This window comes from Ictidomys tridecemlineatus, chromosome 4 (assembly GCF_052094955.1).
Source record: "Ictidomys tridecemlineatus isolate mIctTri1 chromosome 4, mIctTri1.hap1, whole genome shotgun sequence".
Lineage (NCBI taxonomy): Eukaryota > Metazoa > Chordata > Mammalia > Rodentia > Sciuridae > Ictidomys > Ictidomys tridecemlineatus.
In genome coordinates, this window is record NC_135480.1 from 74,024,641 (window position 1) to 74,042,976 (window position 18,336).

The 18,336-nt window shown below is 30.1% G+C and overlaps 1 protein-coding gene across 10 annotated transcripts in view; it reads left to right on the forward strand.

Moving 5' to 3' along the window:
• The window catches only part of Tmem135 (transmembrane protein 135), a 236,719-nt gene that overhangs the window by 47,100 nt on the left and 171,283 nt on the right, over positions 1–18,336 (forward strand). For 2 of the 10 annotated variants that reach the window (XM_078046836.1, XM_078046838.1), the window contains exon 3: positions 5,650–5,708. The exons of the other annotated variants lie outside the window; for them this stretch is intronic. In XM_078046836.1, coding sequence (XP_077902962.1) covers positions 5,650–5,708 — 59 coding nt within the window. The remainder of the gene's footprint in view (positions 1–5,649; positions 5,709–18,336) is intronic. 10 annotated transcript variants of the gene reach the window in all.

Sequence of the window (18,336 nt, forward strand, 5' to 3'; positions counted from 1 at the left end):
TGCTGGATTAGGTGGTGGTTATGTGTTTTATTTTTAAAGAAACTATCAAATTATATTCTAGAATAAAGGCTATACCACTTTGGTAGTATTCCTAGTCCAGAATAAACCATTGAATCTCTAGTTCTTTCTTATTTGAAAACCTTTTTTTTTTTTTGAGTGGGGGTATATTTGTCTTTTTTTATTTTTAAGTTTGTAATTTTTGTGAATGGATTAGTAAGTTGCAGTTTAAAAAAGATTCTGGGAAAATGCAGAAGTTGACTTGGTCTTTTATCTTTTGTTAGGCAGTTATAAAAGGTTTGTATTTAAAAAATTTAATGAAGTCAAAGTCTTTACATGTAGATTTTGACTTTGTCTAAGGAAAGTGAATTTGCAAATGATCATGATATATTATGGAAGCGAATGAAAACTGAATAAGCTTCATATTCAGTTTATCTAAATAGAACCATTAATTTATGACCATTTATTATTATCATACTAAGAGGAGAGTTGGAACAAAATAGATGAAGGATTTTGACATTTTCATAGAAAAATGAATTTAATCTATAGAAATAATTTTCTGATATAACTTGTTTATATTGTTACAAGATAGACTAAGATGAAATTATTAACTTTTAACTTCAAATTTGTAAATGTTAGATTTATTTAAACAAAATATGTATTGTATTTTGCTATATGTTTTTAATTTGAAAAATATAGAAAAGCATAAAGAAAAGATTAAAATTTATCTGTAATTTTACCCTTTAATAATTACTGATATTTTTGTGTTTATTTTTTATTTTGCTTCTTCTTCAATGTGTTTTAAATACATAAACAAAGTGCACACACTAAGTACATGTTGAAGGCCCATATTTTAATTCAGGGCATATTGTTTTATAATATACTTCTTTTGTTACTGTGTCATACAATTTTTTTTTGTAAGGATTAAATTATTTTGGGAAGATTTACTCCTTTTTAAATTCTTGGTTATATCTTCATTATATTAGGTTGGTTTTATATATACATCTATACTATATAATGGCACTCAAGTTTTTGGGAGACAATAAAATAATATTATAATGTAATTTTGTTAGTTTTGGCTATGGTACTTACCCATTCCTTAATTATTTTGATTAAAGATTTAAAGATACTGTCATGTCTTTGAATGAATTCTGATAGAAAAGTATATAGAACTAGTTCTGTATTATCTTTTTTATCTTTGTCTTTATTTTCATCAGTGGACTTTTTTTTTTTTTTTTTTTAAGAAAGCAATTTGCTGGGTATTGGAACATGAAATAAGTGGTTATTTTGTTCTTATACTTAATTTAATTGAGGGAACAAGGTAGGTAAACGTCTGGATTTTAAATGAATAGATGATTAGTATACCAAGGCCTCATACTTTCCTGGGGGAGAAATTTGTAAACTAAGGAGAGTAAATAAACCTCATATCTGTTTTTTAGATTTTTTGAAAATTAAATTTATTCTAACTGGCACATAAAAGTAAAACTTATATATCAATAAGGTAATGTGACATTTTGATACAAGTCAACATTGTGAAAGTGCTTGTACTATATAATTGGGAATCTAAATTTTGCTAATTGTGGTTTGGGTTTGGCACTGTTGGGAACATGTAAAGAACTGTATACTCTCAAAAAGGGGACAACTTTATTGATACTTTCATTGTAAAAAGGTCTTCCCTTATAGTTACTTTCATTACACATGGTATTTCCAGTAAGTCCTAATAAGTTGAAGTTATTAGATTACTAGTTTTTATAATTTAATGATAAACAACCATTTAAAAAAATAAGACATGTATCAATGGATTTAATACCTTTCTAAAAATATTGTTCCTTGTTATATGTTGTTTAGCATGTTTTAGAGGAAGACTGTACAATTTTTAAAATAGCATTATTTCCTAGCCTTTTGAAATCAATAGTGAATCAGTAGTTAAAGGTTAAAATAAGTAAAAGAGATATAGGGGATGCTGAGAGCCATTACCAAGTAGGAATGACGCATCGTAATCCTTGCCAGGGTACCCCATGTTAAATGGACTTGCCTTGGAAATTTGCTGCGACCTTGCTTGTGTGTTTGAGAAAGGTGACCCTGCTCAATGACCAGGGTGGATCCAGGATTAGGGTGTACCCTGCAGGAAGTATCCCTGTCCTTGGGTTTAGGGCGTGACAATAGGAGTTTTAGGGAAGTTGGAGGTTGAAGATTATTGCTGCTGGGAGTAGGGCGTGCCTGCTGCCTGATTTCCCACTGAGTTCTCGTGGAGAGAAAGTATTTAGGACGTGAATTGTGCGGGGGATTTGGATTGCCCCTGAACCTGTGTGGAGGCGGTGTGAGATAGGGAATAAAGAATTGCTGTTTGAACCTACAAAGCTGTGTGGTGGCTCGTGATTCTGTGCCAAGCCGAGACATTGGCATTTGGCAATTGGTGGCCCATACGGGGATACTTCCTGCAGGGTACACACTAATCCTGGATCCACCCTGGTCATTGAGCAGGGTCACCTTTCTCAAAAACACAAGCAAGGTTGCAGCAAATTTCCAAGGCAAGTCAATTTAACATGGGGTACGCTGGCAAGGATTATGATGCGTCATTCCTACTTGGTAATGGCTCTCAGCAAGGGGATATAGAAAATGTACAAAATAAAGAAATATTTTCTCTGGCTTCTGCCAAGATAATAGTAGTAAAATAATGAAAAAGTTTTCCTGGGGTTCATATGCCACAATCAATTACCCACATGAACACCAGCTGCTAGAATTCAGCTTTGCCATGGTATAATTTAAGAGAACACATAGCTAAATTTGCATTTATGTGATTTTTCTTTATTATGTTGGTTGTGACAATAACTGGGGTTTCTCATTTCTCATATGCTGTTAACAGTTATTTAAAATAGGATGTCAAGTGTAATTCTTTTATGTTTAATTTACTTATAAGAAAAATAATTTAAGACAAATAAAAATCCTTCTGTATAAGTCCATTTGAAAACTTCTTCATAATTTCGTTTATGCCACCAAACATTTAACAATGTATGCATTTTAAAATTGTAAACATACATCTAGTAGGGTTCTCTATAGCATTTATTTGTTAATGTTAAACATGCAGTGTCTTTGATTAAAACATCTGTATTTGATTTTTCAAACATAAGGATTGAAAATGTTGATTCATGTGTTTTTTTATAAGGACACTTCAATTTAATGAAATTTAACAGGTATTATATATATCAGCGCTGTGCTGGGCACATGGGGATAGGAAAGAAATACAAGACAGATTGTAAATGAGTTGGAAAATTTGACAGATGAATGCAAAAGAAATAAAATAATAGTATTAAACTTAAAAAGAAAAGAATTATAAACACTTTTTCAAATTACTTCCCTAAGCTTTCCCATGCAGCAAATGGCATCAGTCATTCATCCAGTTTCTTAGGCTGGAAACTTAGGCATTTTTAATTCTTTTCTTCTCTTTATACTCTTAGTTTAAGCCATGAAGAAATTTTATTTTACTTCTAAAATACAATCTGAATTTTACTATGTCTAACCGTCTCCATGGTTCTAATCACAGTTTAAGCCTTAACATCTCATCTTAGCTATCTTAATAGGCCAACTAGTTTACACCTTGCCACTCTTCATGTAGTCTTTCTTCTCTGTACATTAGAGTTATTAGAGATACAAATTAGAGCATGTTGATCCTCAACTTAAAACAGAAAAACTTTACTTTTCTACTGCAATCCTTTTAAAATTCATTTGCCTTAGTGTGCTTCACGAGACTCTTGATGAATGCCTCACCTCTCTGTCTTCGTCTACATCTAATCTTTCTTCTCATTCATCATTTTGTCTTTCTTTCTTTAAACATTTAAAACCTGTTAATTCTTACAATTTTAGTACTTGCTTTTTTTTTTTTTTAAATTTGGAAAGCTATTTCCCCAGATTTTTCTTGGGTAGTATTTTCATATTTGATCCAGTGTCACTTACTATTGTAGTTAAAGAATTTTCCCTTCACCTCTCTTCTTTAATTCATGATCATTACCTTTTTCCTGAACATTACTGGTAAGCTTGTGAGCATGAAAATGGTCAATATTAAGAACCATTGGATAACCATCATTTCTTTGAATGCTACTGGTAACACTCAGTTGCATTTGTTTTCCTCATTTGAGGCAGTTTCTGTGATGGAAGTCACAACTTTTTTTCTTTTAAAATTTAGATGCATTAGGATAGAAATCCATCATATGTGTTAATAGTTATTTAAAATAGGTTTATATAAGAGAAATTATAAAAGAGATTTCTTACAGGACTTATTGTAAGGGGCTTTATTGAAAGGATTAAGATAAGTTAATATTTTAAAATAAATTATGAAGTTACATTTTCTTTCCAAAGTCAAAATTTAGATTTCCTTTGTCTTGTTAAATTGTGTTCAGATATATCTCAAATAACCAATTACTATATAAAGTGACAACTATTTGTTTCATTTATTATTTCCAAATATGAAGTATTGAGTATGAAATTTCTTCTTATTTTCCTTTATTGGACAATTTAATACTGTGCTTTAAAGCTGTATCTCTACATTATTTTGTTTACTTTGAACTTTACACCTGTTTTCAAGACCTATGGGTATTTTATATACTTCAATGCATTGCCTCTGAAGACTGCATAGTATGCCAAAATATCTTTCCCTTGTATATATGCTTTTTAACAGTTTTGAGATATAATTCATAGACTAGAAAATTTACCATTTAAATGCTTACATTCCATTGTTTTTTGACATTTTTTCACAGGATTTTGTGACCTTCATCACAATCTAATTTTGGTATATTTGTTCCATTGCATTTTACTTGATTTTCTGATTGATAGATTGTTCTAATTCCTCAGTATAACAAAATCTCTTTTTATCTGTTTTGTGAGTTTCTCTGAGTGTGCATGAATAAAGGCTAAAAAGAAAGATGTTTTAGGTGGTATATTTTCTGTAGAAAGATATAATGTCTTGGAATGTGAGGAAACATTTTAGTAGGTCATTCTGTTGTTACTTTGGGAGAGGTGTTGTCTTCTGCTTCTTTGATCTGTGCTTCTGTTTGAATAATTTGATTATTCAACATAGGAATATTGTGGCTGAAGATTCAACTTTGAAATTAGTTTAAACTCTGTTATAAATTGCTTGACAGACTATTATAGGGTCACTCATACCAAGAATAAATGGGTATAACTGGGAGGGACATGTATTATTAAGACTTTATATGCTTTTGTTTTCTATTTGTCACAAGAAGATAACATTAAAATACATTAAAAAATTGAAAAAGACGAATGTTAAGGAAAATTGTTAAAATTAAGAAAACATAAATAAAAAAATGTGAAGAGGCAGAATTTTATAAAGGGATATAAATAAGAGGGCAAAGCAAAGCAGTATAATAGCAAGAAAGGAAAAATTCAAAATGAATTTTAAAAGCTTATTAAGCACTTAGCATGCTATATTTGAATGTTTGTCCCCTCTAAAACTCATGTTGAAATTTAAATACTACTATAATGGTATGAAGAGGTGGAAGAGGTTTAGATCTTGAGGGTCTACGTTAGGAGTGAACTAACGAATGGGTTATTTATCATGGGAATGGGTTTACTTCTTCTTGTTCTCTCTCTCTTTGCTCTTCTGCTATGTGATGCCTTCTGCCATGTATAATGCAGCAAGAATGTCTTTGCCCAATGACAGTAACTTGATATTGGACTTCCCAGTTGCCAGAACTGTGAGTCAATAATTTTTTGTTCATTATAAATTACCAGTATGGGGTATTCTGTTATAAAAGCACAAAATGGACTCAGGTGATGTGGTACCTCATTAATCCTGGGTAAGAATGGGAATCCTGTTTTCTAAGTAGTCTCTACTGATACCCTCAGGGTTGAAGGGAAGCAGAGGTCTTTTTACATATTGGTAAGTGGCACAAGGAAATGTAGGTAATGGATGTGTTAATTATCTTGAGTGTGATGATCTGTTTATAGTTGTATACATGGGTAAAAACTTATCAGATGTACTCCTAAATGTGTGGTGTTTATTGTGTCAGTTTTACCTCAAAAAAATGTTAAAAGTCATTTTTATAGGGCTGGGTTTGTGGTTCAGTGGTAGAGCACTTGCCCAGCACATGTGAGGCACTGGGTTTAAAATGCTGCATAAAAATAAATGGACAAAATAAAGGCTTTGTGTTCATCTACAACTAAAAAATAAAAAATAAAAAAATCATTTTTATAGCATCAAAAACTCCTCAAACATCCTAAAGTTTTCTATGCTCTAACAGTAAGTTAAAATACAGTCAGATTTTGCTAATTAAATTTTGAAATAAATTTTAAATACCAATTCTTTTCTATGTCCACTGCTACTATACTTCATGTCAAATGGATTTAAAATTCTCTTTGTTAATGAGATAGAGAAGCAAACCATTTATGAACAAATTTTATTGACTGATAAGTTATTTTTTTTCCTTACTGGAGTGAAATATAGAGTTACTTCCTTTGAGTCCTTCTTTCTATACTGGTTGACTTTTTATTTATTCATTTTTTACAGTTCACTCTAGATTTTGTGTGGAAAATGACCACCCTAGGTTTCCATTTCATATAGTAGGTATGTGGCTTTGTAGAAAGACCGTCTAACTCCAGATTTCTAGCTGAGTGAATCTGGTCTTAATATTTCTGGAGAAATCATTTATGATTTGGGTGGCAGAAACCCACTGTAGAAGTCTTGCTCAGTGGCAGAGTAGAAGTTCCTCATGCAGAAGAGAGTCCTTTGTGTTATTGTTCTAGATGGTATACCATAATGGTTCAGGTAGTTTCAGCTCAGATTACAAAAACACAGTAGAATGAACATGGGCTGTGGAGTCAGATCAATTTAAATTTGGGTCTTTCCATAGCATTTATGAACTTTGTGACTATAGTCACAAACCTAAGTTTCCTCATCTGTTTTATATATATATATAATTTATTCTGTACTGTGATAATGAATCATTTCACTAAGAAAGAAAAGATGAATAATTTAAAGAAATGTTTTAATACAAAATTGTATTTTGTCTGCTTTTAAAGTAATATGTTCATAATATAAAATTAATAATTAAATATGAATAAAAATGACATACATTTTAAAATTATAGATATTGTACCAAAGGGGAAATAATATTTGGGTCATTAGCGTTGCTACCATCGTATTCATAACATGTGATTGGCTTTCCAAAATGGCTTCTTGGAAGCTGATATGAAAGTAAGTTCTAGGATTTGAACCTGCCTTAGATACCTGTTACTTGAACATAGGTGTTCATTCACATTTCTACTTCTTCATTCTTTTACTAAATCTAGACTAAATAAGCCATTGTTAATAAACTTAAACATATAGTTCCCTAAATGTGGGCTTAGAAAAAAATGTAAAAATGTATAGACCAACACTGAGAAGTAAGACTCTTTAGCAAGGAAGGCTGAAGAAATGCTTAGTTTATTTAGCTCTCTCTAATTAATCCATGCACTATTTTCTTGGTATTTTTTTTTTTTGGATCATAGATTTAAAGAAAAAAATTTTAAGTTTTTAAATATTTACCATATGTTTTTCTGTATTTTTGTTTTCTTCTCTAAATTCTTAAGAGTTTTGAATTTTGTTTGTAATTTCCTGCAGTAATAACGTGAATGCTTGGTATGCATCAAATAATGCCTGCATGGTAGTACAGCTCATGTTTATTTATTACTTTGTAACATGTTTTTCCTATACATTTCCCATGTCAAAACCATCCTGTTAAATAGGCATGACTGGCAAACAGGTTATTTTCCCATTATTGGAGTGAATAACAGAATGACTTCCTATGGGTTCTTCCTTATTATCACATGTATAGATGAAGAAAACTGACATTGGAACATATATGACTTCTCTGAAAACATACTGATAATATATAAGGTAGTATTGGAAACTCAGGCTTTGATGCTGGGTTTAGTCTTTTTTCTAGGCCACTATATTCTATTTAAATACTGAATAATAACCTTTTAGAACTTAAGACTTTTTAATTGGATGATATCAAGAAACAAACTTCAAATATGGCAACAATTGCTACATAGAATTTTATTATTTCATTTATGGTCTTTTAATTAAGGTTGAGTCTGAGGATCTGAATTGTAAAAAATTAGCACCACTCTAACAGCTTCAGGCAATAGCAGTATACCTCCATGTTAAATCATTTCATGTCAGATCTAGAAGTTAAGCATTACTTATACTTGTAGGAATTAAATTATTTAAGAGATTTGTATGTTTAAAACCAAAGTAACAATAGCTTATTTAACTTATACTCATTTAACAAGCTATTTAAGTCCTAAAACTATCTTTTATATTTGCTATATTTTGTAACTCTTGTTACTGTATTTCAAAGGGGTTTTATGAGATCTGTTCTTTCTTCTTTGATATGCATAGCTATGATTTAATATAACTTTTAAAAAACAGAAGCAAATAATGATTTTTGTGTGTGTAATAGTTATTATGCTTATTGCTAGGATGAGACATACTTAATTGCTTAAATGTAAGGTAAAATATCTTTATAACTTGTATGTAAAATTATTTCAATACTAAAGTTACCATTCAGAAAAATTTAGAGGCAAGTAGTAAAAATATTTACTTAAGTGCTTAAGAACCTTAATTTTTAAACAATGTGATATATTTTAAAAATTTTGGAGAAAAGTGTCTAGGGCTGATTCATAGCCTGATTTAATTTTTCATCATTTGTTAAATGATGTGACTGACTGACTGAATGGTGTGTGATAATAGGTCTTTTATTCCCCTCCACTCCCAGTACTATCTTGTACCATTTAGTGGTACCTCTTAGCAGACTTTTTCATGAAGATAACATGAGTTTAAACTAACAATTCATCAGGAATGGTTTACTGTCTGGGGAGTTGTTTGGATGGAATCTATAATGTGTAGATTTTGGAATTTTTTACATTTGGGCACCAGTTATACTGTAATTGGGTTGAAAAAGTGAGCTGTACAATGAAGAAATTTAAGAGGTATAAATGGTTTTAATGTGTAGAAGAATAATAGCTCATTTAGAATAGTTTTGTAAGGTGTACCTTTTACATCTGCGATTGTGATTAACAAAGTAGAAGATGAAAAGTCCTGGTCCAGTTTATAAATGCTATTTGATGAAATTCACTTTGTAATTTCCATTTTTGCTTAAAAGTTGTAGGAGGCAGACAGAAATTACTGTGCTTGAAACTTGATTATGTATTTGTATGCAACTATGTATTTAAAAAAAAAGTGAAAAAAAAGAGTGAAAAGGAAAGAAAAACATGTTTATACAAAAATGTACTATCACAACAGGGGCCTGAATCTTTCAGATCTGGTATGTATTATTTTACTTCTGTAGTTATTTTTGATATTAGATGATTAATGGAAATAATAGTTTAATAAAGACATTCAAAGATTTAACCTTTTTTTAATTAAAAGCAAAAGTCCTTGTGACAGAATAGGTTTATTATACTAGCTAATATTAAATCGACTTTCTATACCTGAAAGTGTAGCAGTAACCCGGTACAGGTCAAATAAGAAACATATAAATGGTTGGAAGGTAAATTCTTATGGAATCTGGAGACCTAAATTCTGTTATCAGTTTATATACTAGTTAGGGTTCATTTAATTCAACTCCTTTGCCCTGTTTTCTAGCCTGGGTACTTATATATTTTTGGTATAACTTTAATAGTTGATTTGTTCTAATGGAAAATCTTAACTTGTATGATGGTCTTGGTCAAACCATTTATTTATTTTTTTCTTTTCTTTTTCTTTTTTGCTATGGAGGATTAAACCCAGGGGTGCTTAACCACCGAACCATATTCTCAGCCTCCTTTTTTTAAAAAAAAATATTAAGAATTTGAGAATGGGTCTTGCTAAATTGCTTAGAGTCTTGCTAAGTTACTGAGGCTGGCCTTGAACTTGCAATCCTTCTGCCTCAGCCTCCTGAGCCATTGGGATTACATACATGTACCACGATGCCTGGCTCAAACTATTTACTTTTAAGTGTCCTTTTTCTTGGCTATGAGAAAGGTATAATATTAGTACCTCTTCATAGAGTAAGAATTTGGAAATTAAATAATATATAAGATTTACTATCACATAGGAGGATCTCAATCATTGTTTGCTTTTATTGTTTTGTCCTTGTGACTATGATTATGATCATGTCTGTATAGTCTTCACAGCATGGAAAAAATTTATCTGTTTTCAGGAAAGGTGTATCTTGAGAAAACTTACATACTATGAAGACATAAAGCTTCCTTAGTTTAGAAATAAATCTTGGTACATTAATCTGGTTTGATAGCATCTGGATTGAAAATTCAACTAAATTTAGGTATCTTAAAAGTATCTATTTTAACTTTCCAACTCTTTTGTCTTTCTGCCCCCATAGGTCCATAAAGTATTGGTTAGATAAAGAACAGCTGGTATTCTGTTTTTGTATGATTTTAGTAATTTTGAGTTAAAAATGGTTATATGGTCATTGCTGATATTGTATAGCAAATTATATTTATTTGTCTTTGCTCTAGGGAGTTAAAAACATTGTATAGATGTAACTAAACACTTTAACATTTAGATATCATTTTAATTATTTTCTGAGGAGAAACATTCAGGATTGAGGAGTTAACAGTTTTTTCATGTCTATAGGATTTGGAAATTGGTAATAAAATATTTTTAGTGCCTTGGCAGATTCTTTTACTTAGGCTATGGATAATATAAGAAATCTTAAAATTTGTTCAGAAATTATCTTGAGCATGTTATTGAGGTTTTCTGCTATGTGCAATAAAACAAACATGAAAAACGTGAACTACCATTTAGTATCAAAGAATGATAGAATAATGAAAGACATGGATTATATGTGCAATTAGGTAAGACTTCATCTAAAATATAGGTTGTAATACAGACATGTCATCTGGCAAGAAGTTCTATATTAAAAAGAAAAAATTCAAGACTATTCAAGATGGTGGACTAGTCACAGTATTTTACTATTCTTTCCCACCCCACCTTCAAATTCTAAAGAAATTATAGTAAATATGTTGAAAAAGGAATAAGTCTATAAAAATGTTGGAAAAGACTAGGTATTTTAATGAATATCTAGAAGTTGGAATCTAATAAGTAAAAATCCAGGAAAGGATAAGACATAGTTTAGTATTCACAGTTAAATTCTATAGGAGAGATTGGAACATTCTTCTCAATAGAACTCTGAAGAGAGATCTGAATCCAGGAGCTCAATAAAGAGCAGGAGTCGTTAATTAATGGGATTTATCTGGAAGTTTGGAGTCATTCCCCCTAGGAATTGAAAGGGAGGAGTTATATGATGCAGGGTAAGGAAATTTATTGAAGAGTTTTAAGCATTTGGAAGGTGTGCCATCTCTGGCTTGCTTATCTGCTTTCTGCTCATTCAGTTCAAGTGAAGTCTGCCAGTCAGTATTCCTAGATCACATTTATAACTCATAGTTGTCCAATTATTCCAGAGAAAGCTAACAGCCCCACAATTGCAGTGGACATTTCTATTCGGTGTGTGTGTGTGTGTGTGTGTGTGAATAGCATAAAATAGAAGGCTAATGCTGAATAAACATTTGGTCTTGGAGAAAACAGAAAATTCAAGAATAGGAGCAAACTTGAAAATAAAAAAGATTCCTCAGATAAAATTGAGAAGATATAGTAATTATAAAACAGTAATAGGATGCTTTAGAAAAGAGGCACTTACAGAAATAAGTTGTTCTTAGAGAGCAAAAAAAAAAAAAAAAAAAAAAGAGAGAGATTGATTAAAAAGCCAGGAAGACAAAAGAAAGATAAAGCAGAGGTTATTGTCCAGAAATTGGATCAAAAGCCACAGATGCAAAACCCTGAAATGTAAATTAACAGATGTGATAGTCTACTCTGAATTAGTTTTTAAGAGAAAATAAGGAAGGGAATATTAAATGGATAATAGAAAACAATTTTCTTGATCTAGAAAAAGATAATTAGTTTTCACATGGAAAGAACCCACTAAGTGTTGAGCAAGATGACTGAAAAAAGATTCAACTTTGTTCAGGTAGAGTTTTAGAACTACAAGGATACAGAAAAGTTTCTAGAAGCTTTCAGAGAAGGCAGGTGACCCACAATATAGATAATAAAATTGGCATGGGCAGTCCTGAAAACCAGAATATAATGGGGAAATGTCTTTATAGTTTTTGGAACCCAGAATTCTATATATAACCCAACGAAATCCAAATTAAGGCAAGGTGGAAAAATAACATTTTCAGAGATATGATGAATAAAAGTTTACCTCTCATCTAGTCTCTCACTTGGAATAAAAATCACTTGAGAATTCACTCCAGAAAAAGGTAAAGAAATCAACAAAGAGAAAAATAATGGACTCTAGAAACCATGGAAATAATCTAAGAATTCAATGAAATGAAATTTCAAAATACCAGCTGTCGAGTAGATCTTGAAAGGAATTTGTCCAAGTTTAAATAGGAATTTAGGGGCTCCTAGAAGAATGTCTATGTTATTTGAAAATATGTGATTAAAGAATTGGAATATTTAGTGATGTTATAAAAACAAGTTTCTTTTAACAACAAGAGCAGAACAACTAGTAACTTCATGAAAAACAAAAAGCTTTGTATATAGTAACAATTTAAATATGAAACAACATGGCATGATTTTGAACAAATGGTGGAGAATTTATCTTGACATTTGGAAGATATTCTGTAGAGGAGTGCCATTTTAAGTTCTTATTTTTACATTTGATATACAATTACATGAATTCTATTACAGTTTTTGATTTTAAACTTTATATATTTAGCACTGTAAATTTTAAACATTTAATTTTTGCATTGATCAATAAACAAAATTCAGCATACTTAATTATAGTTAGAGAACAGTCTATAAATACAAAACATGACAATATAGAAACAACTATATCTGATAAAAACTGAGACATAGAAGAGGAGAAGCGATGAAAGAAAGTTTAGGTAAAATAATTTCCTTTTACATACAAGGGAGTCAATAAATGACCAAAGTTGACAAAGAAATTGGAGATGAAATATGTTCAAGTTATTAAAACAAGAAAAACAACACAAGAGAATGAAAAATGATATAAAATAAATAATAACAAAAATTATTATTTATTTATTTTTTTCATTTCATTTTATTTTTTTTATTGGTTGTTCAAAACATTACAAAGCTCTTGACATATCATATTTCATACATTAGATTCAAGTGGGGGTTATGGGGGCCAAGGTAGGTTATAGATAGCATGATTTGATAAATCAAGAAATAAATATATAAACTTATTTTGCAGATTTTTTGATGATAATATAGTTGAATAACTAAAAATAATTCTAAACAAAGTTCGGGTTGCTAGTTGAATAAGGGGTTATAATATTTAATTTGATTTTATTTCTGTCTCTTTTATTATTATGTTTCTTGTCCAGGTTGTAGTATGTATAGAATAGCCAAAACTGTTCTATCACAAATATTCACTAATTTTTACTTGAACATCTTTCTCAGTTTACCATTGTCATTTCAGTGTCTTTGTTAGTCTCTAGATGATGTTTCATGTTGCAGACATTTGAAAGTTCAGTGCAGATTCATTATAGTCACTGCCAAGTGAAATTGCAGATCTTGTAAAAGATACATCATTTTCACAGATCCCTTTAAAATTCATATTTATGGACAAATTGCATCATCAACAAATGCGGCATTTGCAGTTAACAGCTTGAATAAACTTCACAAATGTAGTATTGTTTGTTATGTTCAAGTTAAAATCCCAGTTAAACCCTTTGCTTACTATTTACTGTGAAATACTAGGTCTTGTTCTAATTTGACCAAAATTCAATTTGTATATGTTTTTTCAGTTTTAATTATTTTAGAAAATGCAGACCTTCTATATTCTTTTGTAACTTTTGGTTTAAGTAAAGGCAAAATGTACTTAGAATATGGCTTGGGAACCTATGGAAACAAAGTAAGGATTATCATTCTGCCGGTCAGTATATTAGACTTAGTCCACACTGCTAAGATTGCTTTTGAATAGATTCTTCTACATGTCAATGAGTTATAGTTTATACTTACTAGGCAAGTGAAGCCCTTTTTCTTTGGTAGTAATTTGGAGCATCTTTAACTCATTGAATTGTGTATGTTGAAAGAATGAGCTATAGTATTACTTTAAGCTGCTTTTGTAAACATGATAAGTCTATTGTAAAGAAGATAGGCAAAAAACCACAATATTGGAACTGAAGGACATAGCTGTACAGGGCTTGAAAGTAATTGTACATAATCAGCCAAGGAGGCAGTTTTTGTAATGGCTTATTATTATTATTATTATCATTATTATTTTTATTTTTATAACCTTTGGCAAACAAGCTATTCCTGCAAATACGTAGGGAATCACAAGTCTATAATAGATTACTGATCATATTTCCAAATTTTCATGAATAGTTACCATTATTTGTTATTGTTAAACCCAAATGAAAGCAGTATATGAGAAAAATTTTGGAGGAAGTTTGAATATTGAACTATATGACATAAGTAATTTGTTAAATCAGGGACTGCTTAAGCATTTAATGATATAATTTATAGTATAGGTTTAAACATATATTAAATAATTTGTTTAATTTTATATAAAATAAATATAGCCAGACCTTAAGAAAAATCCCTATGTCGTCCATTTTTTGTTAAAAACTTTGTCATAATGATTGAGGCCTTTAACATACATTTTTAGTACCATCTTAATAACTAAATCTAAATTCTAAATCATTTAATTTATAAGTATTTATTTCTATAATAGAAATGAATTTAGTGGCTTTACTCTTTAAAAATTTCTATCTTCATATTTTAGGTAAAACATTTTTTAAGTACAGTGAAATGATTTTATCTGGGTTGGGAGCTTTGGTTTATTCCTGCTTTACCTCACTCCAGTCCCTTTTTAAGTAAGTACATTTGTAGTCACCTTTTTTTCTTATAGATATATTTTTTCTCTTTCCACATTTGTTATTGGTGCATTATAGTTGTACATAATGATGGAATTTGTCATTACACAGTCATACATACACACAATAAAACCATATAATTTGATAATACTTCTACAACTGAACTGTATTTACTACTTTTGAGGTATATAAATTGTGTAATTTGGGCTGGGGATGTGGCTCAAGCGGTAGCGTGCTCGTCTGGCGTGCGTGCGACCCGGGTTCGATCCTCAGCACCACATACCAACAAAGATGTTGTGTCCGCCGAGAACTAAAAAATAAATATTAAAAAGTTCTCTCTCTCCTCTCTCACTCTCTCTTTAAAAAAAAAAATAAAAATAAATTGTGTAATTTAATGATTTAATTCGTATTGATTTTTCTATTATTTTTTGGATGTAGCTGGTATTAGATAACAAAATTTAGAAATATTTACTTTAACTATGATTCAGCTTTTTTGAAACATTTCTTTATAATAGAAGTTTATTTATCTTCATGATTTCCTTTGTAATGAAAATTAAATTTTATATACATAGTATTTTGAGTTTGTAACAAATAGAAAAGGATATAGCCCATCATATTTAAAAATGTATTATTGGATTAATAATAGTTTGATCTCAATCCAAGAAGAGCCCAGGGAAATTTATAGCATAGTCCTAGAAATTACTAAACATTAAAATGATTTATGCAGAGTTTGGTTTATTAAATACATATCAATAAAATCAAATAAAAGTATCAATCTATTTTTAAGAATATAGATTAAAATAATTTTGGTTTCTTTAGTAAATTTAAGGATTAACAAATATATTAATAAAATAACTTTTCAGTTATATTAGTTTCTTAAAGAAAACTAAGATCAATTTTCATAGTTTTCACTTCCCTCCAAAAAATGATATGTACATACATGAAAATAGCTATTTACCTAGATGGTATACGTACATCTATTGCCATAGTTTGATATATAACATTTCACATTTTTTAGACTCAAGATGGCCTAAATTCATCTAGGTAATTGTTGGCTTTTATAGACACAATTTTATTGTGCTTAAAATAAGAAAACAGAGATATTAAAAGGCTGTGTTTTCTAACATATGGCTTCAATTTGCATTTTAATCAGAATATGGAAGTTATTACTCTGACATCTGAAACTGAGGTAGCAATAAAAAATTATCACTAACAGGACAGCAGACACAATTTATTTTGTGTTTATTACTGGGTGGCCCTCTTAAAACTTTTTGAACCTAATTGATTCCAGATAGTAGAATATTACAATTAAGTTATGACATTTATTTTGGATGAAATTAATTTGAACTGTCTTAATAGGACTGGTGTTAATTAATGGTTAATATTTATTAAAATTTTGGCATATATGTACAAACCATATATACATATATAGTCAACTTATGTATATATATGTATGTAGTATCAAATGAAAAGACACTTGAAAACACTAAGTTGTTTAATAATTGTAGTTAAATTTATCTGCATTGAGGAAAGATGGTAGAAAAAGGATTTCATATTTTAGTGGGATTATGTTACTTCTATAACAAAATAATTTGTAGCATGAGATGAAATTTCATTAATTTTTCAAATTTTATTTGACCTAAGATAATCACAGTAACTTAAAATACATCAATACATTGTTAAAAACAAATTAACTTGCATGAATGAATAATGCTGAAATAATGTGTCCCATGATCTAGAACACTATTTATTGTCTTGAATTCAATTTCCAAGATAGTCTTAATTCTTTTACCCAGCAAATTTGGACTCTTCACATGTTACATACTTGTGCTAAGCCTTGGGGAAATAATGTCAGATTGAGAAAATCAAGGTTCAATGAAGAGTAGGTACCAGTAAATGCATACATTATAAAATATATGGTAAACGTAATTTTAGTAAGGTGGAGAAAGAAGAGAACAACTGCCAGGATATGTAGGGAAAACTTCTGAGGAGGCTGCATTTGAAGAATGAGGAAAATTTTCCAGGTAGGTAAACAGGGAAAAGGGAAGTCTTAGCAAAGAGAGAATTTTGTGCACAGAATGGAGTCCTGAGTTTATCTGGCATAGTTTCATTCTTTCTCTGGCCATTTATTCATTTTCTTATTCAACCAACATTTGCTGTGCACCTATATACCACCAACCAGGGTGTGTGTATATCATAGCAAACCTGATGGGCATGCTCTTAACATTTAGTCTAGTGTAGAAGAATAAATAATTAAAGTTATAATAGGTGTTATAAAAGGAAAAGAATAAGTTGTTATAAGTGTATGTAACAATGCTAAATATAGGAGAAACTTCTAGACTATTGAGTGTTTTGAAATGGTATGAAAGGAAGGGATTTGGTCCAATTTTGAAAGGCATTGCATTTTAAGCAGTTGTTTAAATAATACTTTGTTAAAAATTAGCTATAGAAGTTCTACATTACAACCAAACATTTTAAGAAAAGCATTCTGAAAGTATTCTTCAGGGTGGATTATAATAGGCATAGTTGATAACATGGTCATTTAAGAGGTTTTTATATTGTAGAGTCAAGAAACAGTTTTAATTGCTTAGAATTGACATAAATAGAAAAGAGACTAGAGTGTGTCAATCTACATATGAGTTTTTAAATAACTTTTTCAATTCACCTTGATACAACTTTTAGGAGTACTTTACTAGATAGTTTCTGCCTAAATTATACATAGTAAAGCAAATTAATTATTTTATTCTACTTCCTTCTACTCAAAACTGATGACTAATGTCATCTAATTTATTTCACAAAAACAAGCAAATTATTGACCTTTAGGTTTTGCTAATGTTTCACCAAATCTTGATTTATTTATAAAAACCTCGAGACATTTCTCATCATAAAACATCTCTAGTTTTTTAAAGTTTGAGTGTTTATTTAGTTTTATAATCTACCCAGCTACTACTTGGCCCTCTGCAGATCTATTTTAGAACCCTCTCTTAGGCAATAATTCCTCTCTTAGGTAATAAAGCTCAAGCCCAGGAATTGGCAAGCTTTTTCAGCTTAGATACAGAAAATAAAAAAAATTATTTTTTGGCTGTGTGGGTCATATGATCTGTATAGCAACTACTCAACTCTGCTAGTGTAGGTGAAAACAGCCATAAACAATATGTAAATAAATGAGTATGACTGCATTCCAGGAAAACTTTCTGGATACCAAAACTTGGATTTTATATACTTAAATAATTTTTTTATTAGTTGTTGATGGACCTTTATTTTATTGACTTATTTATATGTGGTGCTGAGACTCAAACTCACTGTCTCACACATCCTAGGCAAGTGCTCCACCAATGAGCCACAAGCACAACCTGCCCTCAGATTTTACATACATTTTACATGCTCAAAAATAGTATTATTTTGACTTTTAAATACCACGTGTGTTATTATCTAGGG